Source organism: Gouania willdenowi, chromosome 12 (assembly GCF_900634775.1).
Source record: "Gouania willdenowi chromosome 12, fGouWil2.1, whole genome shotgun sequence".
Classification (NCBI taxonomy): Eukaryota; Metazoa; Chordata; class Actinopteri; order Blenniiformes; family Gobiesocidae; genus Gouania; species Gouania willdenowi.
The window spans coordinates 19566730-19577761 of NC_041055.1; the positions used below are offsets into that span (position 1 = coordinate 19566730).

Consider the following 11032-nt stretch of genomic DNA (forward strand, 5'->3'; position numbering starts at 1 on the left):
CATGTCCTGACCTGTTAGAGACCAGATGTGAACAATCAACAACCTTCAGGTTGATTGTTGATAGTCGTCAAGACTGTTCTCCTCTTTTTCACTTACCTTGTTTGTTCTCTTGCTGTACTTTACCCACTTCTTTTTTTGTTTCTCTCCAATGTATTTCTAGTCTTGGTGGAGCGGATCCCATGGGTGCCCCCCGAGTGCATCAACGACCCACAAAATTTGAGTTTGGCCACAGATAAATGGGGCTTTGGGACGACGCTGTGGGAGATCTGCAGTGGTGGAGACAAACCACTGTGCACACTAGACTGTTCAAAGGTCACTAACTCTAAAATATTCACATACAGCTCTAACTGTAAGGACACCATGTTCACTTGCTGCTAACTTAAGAGCAGGAGCTTCGGTAAAGAGATCAATGATAGGGGCCTGAGTACCGAAGGTGGTGCGAAGGCCCTATTGTTCCTGTGCGGATTGTTCTTCTTTTTTCTGACACGTTACTTTGATTTTTGAGGCCCTCCCCAGGGGTGTAATTTCATAAAATTTAGCAGGAGTGTATAGTTTGGTGAAACTGTAGTTTTTTTATGCAGTTTTGGGACTCGTTAGCATCACCTGGCATTTGAAACTTTCCACTGGTTTAAACTAGTTTGATAACATACAGTACATGCAATGGACTAGCAAAAATGTATTTTAGACCTACAAGCTAAATTCACCAGGAAGTCTGCAATTTTGAATTTGTCAAATTTGGCACTTTTTCTCAATTTTAGGCCAAACCACACTGTCTTAAAAAGCGAATTCTATCTAGGGAGTTCATAATTTCCTCTTCTGTCAGTGATCATAAAGTTTTGGCTAATTTCGCTTATTTTTCAAAAACGTGAACATATTTATAACAGATTGTCTAATGTTTGTTTTTTTGGATGATTTGGTTTCTAAAACTTACGTGTCCCATTTTGTGTCTTTAATCTTGCAGAAGAACTTGTTCTACGAGGATCGACACCAGTTACCTGCTCCCAAATGGACGGAGCTGGCCAATCTGATCAACAGCTGCATGGACTACGAGCCTTCGCACCGTCCCTCCTTCAGAGCTGTGATCAGAGACCTCAACAGTCTGTTCACACCAGGTAGGAAAAGCAGCCGATCTGCAGTGTAGATCACATCCTCCTGGAATCCTCTCAGACTTTACGCCGCACTGTGTCTCATTGCAGACTATGAGCTGCTGGTGGAGAGTGATATGGTGCCAAACAGAACCCGAGGTTTTGGCTTCCCGTGGGCTTCAGAGAACCAGGAACCTGCTCATTTTGAAGAAAGGCACCTGATATTCCTCAAGCAGCTGGGAAAAGTGAGAGTTTAATCCATTCATAGCGACTCAAACACCATCACCATAATACTTTTGGAGTGTACATTTAGTTTTTCTATTGATTCTTTTATATACTGACTGTCTATAGTAAGTATCAGTATTTTGATAGCGGCTGTGGACATTCCCCCTTTATTGTAGTGATATTAGCTGGGTTTCCATTACAGATTTTCACAAAAAAAAAGTGAGATTTCTAAATGTTGACAAAGTATAATTGATCTTTGAACTTTTTTTCATTGAAGGTTGTTTTAGGCAGGAGCCTCGTAACTCCCGCAAAATCTCATCCCGCGAGACATCGCAGCAGGAATATGGACACTCCAAACCTCCTTATTAACACTCTGTATTCCTTTGTTGTTTCATGTCTAATGTGGCAGTAATATGTTTTAAGTATAAGAAAGCTAAGAAATTTCCGGGTCTACTCTTCAGTTTACATGTACCGCGTCCTGTTTTCTCGGAAAGAAGTGGTCATGTGACCAGTTACGTCACGTCATGTCAGGTGTATTTGCAGAAAAAGTGTTTCCATGGCGCTTTTGCGACACATTTCATTATCGAAATGTCAGAAATTCGTCATGAAAGCGTAAAAACTTTATAGCGATATTTGAGTGTTTATTACCAGTTTTTTATTGCGCTATTTAGATTTTGTGCATTTCCAAGGGTAACGGAAACAGTTACTGTTTCAGCTTTCTCTCTTTATCTGCGTTGCCCCCTCTGCTACTTTATAACCCATTATTAGAAAATTCCACATCTCAGGTAAAGCTTTTGATGCTGTATTTTAATTAAATGGGCTTTATAATTAAATTTGCCTTGATTTGTCTAAAAATTATTTTTTGAGCAGCAGACAAACTTTAATTAAGCCCTTGATCATTACAATGTTTTTCTGTTCTTTTTTTAAAACAAAGGACGTCTGAAGCTGAGAAGAGTTCCCAGTAATCTTGTATTGTGTGTTTTGTGTGTGCAATGTCCAGGGAAACTTTGGCAGTGTGGATATGTGTAGGTACGACCCTCTGCAGGACAGCACAGGAGAGGTGGTGGCAGTGAAGAAGCTGCAGCACAGCACGGCCGAGCACCTCAGGGACTTTGAGAGGGAAATAGAGATCCTGAAGTCCCTTCAGCATGAAAACATTGTCAAATACAAAGGAGTGTGCTACAGCGCAGGTACCAACGCACAGCCAACACGTAGATACACTTGGTGACATACACTCGAGTCAGTGTAAATGAGTCCTAACATCTTCATAAGGTCGACTAATTATGAAAAGCCATTTGAGCATACATTTGATATTTGATAGTTAACTTTGGTTTACTAGCGTGCAAGTAATTTAGTTAGTATCTTATGCTAATAAGGTGGCAGGGAAAAGCAAAGTCAGGCTAGTCATTGGCTTTTGAAAATATTATAACCAATCAGGGAGCTGGATTTGGTTATAATCCCTCCTACTTCATTTGCATTAGGTCTAGCAGTACTACTAGTTAATCTTTTGGCTTTACTAGTACTACTAGTGGATTACAAACAGTCTATTAGTAGTACTAGTGAGATATTCAGTGTACTGTAGTTCTACTTCTGAACAAACAAAAAAAACATTTGTTTCACTACTAAATGTTTTTGGTGCAGTCATGCACAAGTAGACCTCATTAGTAAAGCAAAATCCTCTACTAGTGGACAATGTTGTGTTAGTAGTATACGACTAGTAGGCCTAAATTATGTTAGAAGTAAAAACTCACAGCTTTTCTACTACAAAAAATTGTCAAATACTTGACGATTTTGCTTTACTAGTAAAACACCAGCTACTAGCAAAAAAAGATTTGTGTATACTGGTGTGCTCAAAATGTCCCCAGAAGTACTAGTAAAGCCAAAAGATTCACTTGTAGCACAATTAGACCTCATCCAAACAAAGTAGGAGGGATTATAACCAAATCTAGCTCCCTGATTGGTTATAATATATTCAGAAGCCAATGGACAGCCTGAATTATATTTTCCTTGCCCCCTTATTAGCCTATGATGCTTACTAGTGACACTAGTTCACACTTTGAACCCCAATATTTGCAGAACACTTCAGAGACTTCATGTTCTTATTATGCTGACATGGGTTTCCTCCACAATGGATCATATGCGTTTCTATTGAGACTTTCAAAAACAATTCACCTATTTGCAATTGTTTTGTTTAAATGTAGCTGATGTTACATTTTATTAAATAAATGCTCAGCTTGTAGTTATTGTTGGATTGAGTAACAAACACGTGGCCAAAACACAATAAACTGAATGAGTTTGGAAGAATTTTCTCAGATTCTTCTTTTAGATGTGAGCATCTAAAACAGGAGCAGATTGACTCCTCCCACTGAACTGTTGCGGATCTCCACAGGACGGAGGAACCTGCGTCTGATCATGGAATACCTGCCCTTTGGCAGCCTGAGGGACTACTTAATAAAACACAAGGGCCGCTTTGACTCCAACAAACTGCTGCATTACGCCTCCCAAGTCTGCAAGGTAACCTCATCTGTTCCTGTATAATCCTCACTCACATAACGGGGGGAGACGTAATAAATTACAAATACGGACGAAACTTAAACAAAGTATTTTTTCCTTGTAGTGTAGTTTTGCTCGTCCTTAAAGTAATATCTACACAACGTAATGTATTTTGCTACTTTTATATCATCAGCCACTACCGAGTATGCACATAAGTTCAAATAAAATGCACACCTTTCACCTGCATCTTTGCAGCCATTAAAGCGGTCCAATCACAGATGCATCAAAGAATAAAAAGCATTGGTGTCTTTTCCTTACATTGTACATTATACAGTGAAACCAATTCTTTTTTATTCTTGGAGCACACAAAACTCCAGCTTTACATCTACATTTGTTCACAAATTAAATTGCCTAGACGACTATTTTGTACTTTTACATGTAATCGAGTATCCTACAGTTCAAGCAAGGTAACAATTTTTGTACTTGAGTGTACTCTCTTCACCTATTTCTTTTTTAAATGTACTAAATATCTGATCCTCTCCTTCAGGGAATGGACTACCTGGCTATGAAGCGCTACATTCACAGAGACCTGGCTACCAGGAACATTCTGGTGGAGAGTGAGATGAGGGTGAAGATCGGAGACTTTGGATTGACAAAGGTCCTGCCCCACGACAAAGAGTACTACACTGTCAGAGAGCCTGGGGAAAGCCCCATCTTCTGGTGAGGATTACACTCCATATTTGATGTTTTCAGAATGAAAAACAAAAAGAAATGTACTCTTTCATGGGTTTTGATTTATTCTCCTTCAGTTGGAATTCTACCTATCATTTAACAGATAGTTTAGAAGTTAGGCTTGTAGGATTTGTTCTGGTTTGGTTTTTCTCATCCTGAGCATGGACTCATTGTTCTAATGTAAAGTCCATAGTGTGTTTGTGTATTGGTTTCCAGGTATGCCCCGGAGTCACTGACGGAGAGTAAGTTCTCTGTAGGATCGGATGTTTGGAGTTTTGGCGTTGTCCTCTATGAACTCCTCACCTACAGTGATAAAAGCCGCAGTCCTCCACTGGTACGAGCTTCCTCACTTTATGGTCACAGATAACTCAGAGGCTTCATTGTGGTGTTTATAGGACGACTTGGGCTGTGTTTGAAATTGCATACTAACGTACTACAGTGTTAGGGTGATGACCATTCCCACTGAAGTATACTTTTAAGTTTCCCAAGATTCAAACCCACAACAAAAACCTGAAGCACACTGAGGCTAAATATTTAGTTAATTCACCACCTTTAGCATTTTAAGCGAGAAAGCGAGCATGTAGAATATCAACATGTGGTCATTTGATCCATAAAACTCGCAGAAACATTCCATGCCCACATTTCAGAGATTTTTGGAGATCCGCCATTGTGCAACTGACTAAACTTCTGGTTAACTTCAAAACTAGAGCCCTATGTACAAAAGTGTTAAAAAAAAATAGTGGAAAACAAGAGGAGACGCTTTTGTTTTGAAACGGAGATGTTTGCCTTTTCGCCTGAAGCCGGTCCCAGGACCAATTTACATTCCACTCGCAATGCATTATGGGGCGGTTGAGTATGACTAGTGTGCCCACCAAGCGTACTTTTAAAATGTCCAGATATAGTATACATCCGGCTATTTCTTGTGCACTCAATCTTTCCACACTATCTAATTCAGTGGTTCCCAAACAGGGGTACGTGTACCCATAGGGGAACATTGCAGGGGGTACTCGGAAAGATTTAACAATTCATTGAAAAGTAATCGGAAAATGTACCTAGTTCCTTTTTAGGCTATTTTTTGGACAAATTTGCCATAAACCAACAGTACTATTGCTCAATAAAATACTATATTTTCTTTTAATTTATTAAAACAGGATTATTTTATGCTGTAGGGACCAATGTATCACACTTCTGAAACAGGAGGCAACAATTAGCTACATTTTACAAAGGACATTGTATTGACTTACCCACACTATGAAGTAATCACATATAAATTGTAGTTTAACTAAGTTCCACTTTAAATTACAGTCATTGTTTTGAATTTGTAGATTAAGTCTAAAGGAACCAATGTTCAAGACACATTTAGGGGTTTAGGAGAGCCCACTGTTCCACAAATGAAAAAGCATATTAAATTATCGAGGGGTTACACATGATTTGACAAAAATGCGAATGGGGTACATGGGACAAAAAAGATTGGGAACCACTGATCTAATGTGAACGCACTACACACTAATTTTGACGTCAGACTTGTGAGTTGTACGTTAGTATGGTATTTTGAAATCAGCCTTGGTTTGGAGGAGCGCTCAGAAACAGGAGCTCAGACTTTAAAACGTGTGTGTGTGTGTGTGTGTTCCCAGGTGTTTATGGAGAAGATGGGAAATGAAAAACAGGGCCAGATGATCGTGTATCATTTGATTGACCTGCTGAAACAAGGATATCGGCTTCCTGCTCCTGATAATTGTCCAAAGGAGGTCTGTTACTTCTACTGTTTTACAGTCTGTAGGTGTAACATTACACTTTAGTGCGTTCTGAATGGATACTAATAATGCTTGGTCATTATTTTGCCATCCACAAGCTGCCTCACTAATGAGATATTTCTATCTGCACCAGTAATCTATTTTCCCCTCACTGGTAACATTTGAGCCCAGCTGCTACTTCCCATTTCTCCAGCATAACCCATCACCATCAATCATCCGTTCATGATTTACCTTGATATCCTCATTCTCATTCTCATGTGTCCTTAGATCCACAACATTATGACGGAGTGCTGGAACAGTAACCCCAGACTACGGCCAGACTTCAAGACTTTAATGCTGAAGGTGGAGAGTGTACGAGACAATCAGAACGGATGAACACCTCGCATCACTGTGACTCAATGTGTTCACACGTATGAGTTTGTGGTCAGAGCAGGAAAAACAGTTGATTTTCTGAGGACGTCACTGTTATGATGTTCATGTTCAAGTGAAGATACTTGGATTGACTGAAGCTAAACCAAGCTGAGGACTACTGACTTTTTAAAGCACATTTTCTACCAGGAATTAATTTTTTTTTTTTTGTACGGACAATGTGTAAAAAGTGATATTTTTTTAAATAGACAGTTATGTGTTAGGATGATAACACGGGGAGTCAAAGGGAAAAAAAAAGATTTCAAATCATTTGACATCGGTCCAATCATGGACGTTAGCGACAGATCCCTGACAGCCTTCAAAGTAAAACACAGGCATGGGTAAACACAGGGTTCCTACAGCTTCAGTCAAATTCAATTCAAGACTTTTTAAGACTCTTTATTGCCTTTTGAAATTAAATTTAAGTCCAACTATACAGTAAATTGTGGGGAAAAAAATGCCACATCTATTCCGTCAATTTTTTCCAGCGTCTTGTGCAGCCGTGCAAAAGTTGGACTACAATAACAAAAATCACTCAAAACACACTTTGAACCTGATGTTGAAAAAATGGGCAAGAAGATAAAATGAGTTTGTTTGTTTTTTTTTTTAATGATGGTGATCGTTACTGTATGATAACTGCAGCTTTTTGGGTTTGAAACAAAAACAGGAAAACGGAAAGACAAATGGTCGACAGGGATGAGTTTCACTTTCGGAATAAGACTTATGTGTATCATGCACAAAAGCTGAGACCTACACAACATTTGGCAGCTGTTTATAACTTTAAGATTGATTTGTCAATATTTACTCCACAATATAGACAATTCTATGCAAGATGGGTGAAAAGTCCTAGTTTTTAAGTTAAAGCTCCTGGAGGATCTCATTGTTTTTTATTAAATAAAGACAACGTGTAGGCCTCGCTCAAAAGTTTCTTTTCATCTCTACTGTAAACACTGCATTGCATTCTGGGATGTGGAGTCCCGTAGACCAGTGTTTCTCAAATGGGGGTTCACGATGGCACGGCAGGGGGTACTTGAGAGGGAGAGGAAAATTAACAAACGAAAGCATTAAAAATATAAAATGTTTAGTTAAAAATTATAATCATACTAAATATTACCAACAACTCACAAAACGACAACAATAACACACAAAATAAGAGAAAAATATACTGAATAATAAAAAGAACAGAAATAACAACAAAATACACACAAAATGATGATAGAAATAATCTTGTTCAGAACATGAACTGAAAATACAAGGGACATTCTTGGTCCAACACATTTCTGGTATTTCCATGACCTGAAAGTAGTGGCTAAACAATGGTGGATGTTTATTTTGGGGTTTACACAGTATGAAAAAATCCGGCCGAAATCTGTCTACAGGACTCCGGCAATTTCTACCTTTTGTTTAATTTATTGATCCTTGAGGCCTACACTATGGATTTACCTGATAAAATATGATCATCTCCTGCAGTCACAAAGTTGTTATAATGATTTTATCACACTTTTTTGGTTTTGGTCAAGGCCTTGAAGATTTGAAATGCAACAAATTGGGGAAACATTCTTTGGTGCTAAACTTTAATGGCAGAAGTAATCCAGCACTGTTGGCTTAATATCGCAGCACATCATCAGTAGGGTCAAATGTTCCCATTTAGTGGGTGAAAGATCCAATGCTTGCTTGTTTCTGCCTCACTAATAAAAAAAAAAAGCAGAAAAAGTCCCCATGAACGTTTGGTCGCCATAACTCTGTTATCTCTGTGGTAACATCTAAACTAAACTAAAAAGAGATAAGAATGGCCATGTCTGTTAGGCAAAGGTAAGTGAGTAGAAATGTGTGTCGTAATCATGCACTATTTACGTAAGATTGTGTTGACTGAGATGAATGAACTTTGTGTTTTACTTCTGCTCCTGGATTAACCAAGCAACACGACTGACTGGATGTCTACCACACACACACTAAACCAATGACTCCCAAACAGGATACACACCAACCCATCGCAGGAATCATTTCAAACAATGAACATGTGCCTGTGATGATTTATGCACCCAATAACAAAGTGTATGACGACAAAAAAAAAAACAAAAAACAACATGAAATGGTAAGGAACCACTGCTGGAAATGTTCACATTTAATAAACTCCTATTTTTTTTGGTCCCCATGAAGTCATTATTCCACACATTATATTAGTCAGAATTTGGTGCATTCCTACTCCCATTTTTTTTAACGTGTCAAACAAAATGCAGTGATGATTATTAAACGTGGACCACCTAAGGGCGTATATAATGTAAAGGGTCAAATGAAAAACCAGCTAACAAACAACTAAACCGATTGAGATCCATCATTAAAAAAAAAATGAGTGATGTAACATATAACGATAATAAAACCATACATACAATATTGCCCTAATTTCTGTTTTGTAAAATGAAAGCCTCAGAACGTCATGAAAAAAATCTAATTATTTCTTTCTCAAATGAGCCTGAACTGTTTTCTTTCGTTGTGCTGCTACAGGTTTAGATTTCTGGGTGATTAATTTAAACACAAGTATTTCCTTCACCATTTCCCTGTGTTGTGTTGATATCTTCGACACAGTTTTACCCAAAGTTTGACCTTACACCAATAAAGATTTCATTACATTTAACAAGATATACAGATCAATATACTGATTCTGGATCAGTTTAAAAAAAAATGTTTCATCCGTATCTCTTCTCATTGGCAAAGTTTCAAAAATTCATATTTCACTTTGTAATTGACCGATATTGATGAAATGTGTTTTAAGAAATGATGTCTGGTTGGTTCCTCAATTACCCCACAGAGTTTTATCTGATTACGGTTATGACGAAAGCACATTTAAAAAATAAATACATGAAAGTACCCATAAAACTGCACCTACTGTATCCTTATTAATGGGGATAGAATTTTTTTTCCAAGTCTTTAAAGTGTGAATGATCATGATAACATGATCAAGATCACTGACGAGATTTGGTGTTAGACAGAGGTTCGTTTTTGTTCTAAGTAAAACATTTATGTATTTTCCTCAATGGGATGCATCTGCAAAACTTAGATATACTTCATAATTACTGTCTCCCTTCAGAATTTAGGGACTTAAGTCAGATGATATTGCCTCATCATATCATCTGTTTTTTTTTTTTTTTTGTATGTATGGTGTAGTCCTGGGCGATACATCGTGATTCAAGATATATCGGATTTTCTATTTTAGCGGTATTGAAAACTACAATATGGCCTATATTGATATATTTTTATTTAACAGCTTGTTTGGACAAAAACACTCGTTTTAGGAGTTGCTGCTTTCGCTACTTCTGAAAATGGCATGAAAAGCATATATTGTGCAGCTGTTTGGTAATAACTAGGGTTGGGTACCGAAACGCGGTACCATATTTGGAACCGGTTCCGACGTAAATGGGAGTAACCAGACAGAATAAGAATGAACATTTCGGTGAACCCCCCGCCCCCCGGTGGTTGATCGTGACATCACACCCGTTGCTCATAACTGATGGTGAGAGGATAAAAACTTAAAAACCGAACCATGCACCGTGTTTGAGAACCTACGTGACCCGGAGCCAAGCACATCAGCAACAGCAGCAGCCAGTGTCGGCCCCCCCGGACAAATTGAAGTGAGTCCCGCTCCCAGCGCTGCCAGTGTGGCGCCATCATCACAGATGATGACAGCAGACTTTCCTCTTTGGGTAAGTCTAGTAATTTAATGCCAACTAATGACAAGCTAGCAAACATTGTTGTTATTCAACGTGTGACAACAACATAAGAGCTATGTCTTGTACGTCAACTCTGTGTCTGTGTCCACTGACTTTCTGTTTAATGTTAAGCTCATAACAAGTCGTGTTTGTAAACAAAAATATTGAACTTAAGCTTTAACACTAGATTTAAAAGGCACAGTTTGGCATTTACACAGGAATGCAACAGATTGGCTAGCTTAGAGGTTTACTGCAACCTGCGTCTCAGGAGCCACTAACTCTTTTGTAATGGCTGCTTATAACTTTTTTTAAAAAAAAAAATGAAATAAAGGTTTTTTTTTTGTTTTTTTTACAAAGGCTATTAATGATTATTGATAAATAGAAAAATGATACAATATCCATCTCCAGTATTACATAAAAACGCTAGAACCTTGATTGTTCTGATTGACTCAGATTTGACATTCAGCAGTTTGATTAAATCAAAAAGAAAAACAACCTTTCACCACCTAAAGAACATCTCCATCTCCTTAAAGGTGCAGATCCCTCTCTCCCCGCTGCTTTCTTGCCCTGCCTCAAAACTCTCCAAACTCCCTCCCTCAGAGGAGCTAACAAGCTGACAGCAACATCA

General features: G+C 38.3%; 1 protein-coding gene across 2 annotated transcripts in view; it reads left to right on the forward strand.

Annotated features, from left to right (window-relative positions):
- The window catches only part of LOC114473158 (tyrosine-protein kinase JAK2-like), a 30948-nt gene extending 24250 nt beyond the window's left edge, over window positions 1–6698 (forward strand). The window contains exons 16-24 of one of the 2 annotated variants that reach the window (XM_028462579.1): window positions 161–312; window positions 962–1112; window positions 1197–1330; window positions 2311–2500; window positions 3700–3824; window positions 4351–4523; window positions 4752–4869; window positions 6170–6283; window positions 6557–6698. In XM_028462579.1, coding sequence (XP_028318380.1) covers window positions 161–312; window positions 962–1112; window positions 1197–1330; window positions 2311–2500; window positions 3700–3824; window positions 4351–4523; window positions 4752–4869; window positions 6170–6283; window positions 6557–6664 — 1265 coding nt within the window. In that variant the 3' untranslated portion in view covers window positions 6665–6698. Of the gene's footprint in view, window positions 1–160; window positions 313–961; window positions 1113–1196; window positions 1331–2310; window positions 2501–3699; window positions 3825–4350; window positions 4524–4728; window positions 4870–6169; window positions 6284–6556 lie in introns of those variants that run through there. The other variant, XR_003675220.1, reaches the window with a different exon arrangement.
- The last annotated feature ends 4334 nt before the right edge of the window (window positions 6699–11032 follow it).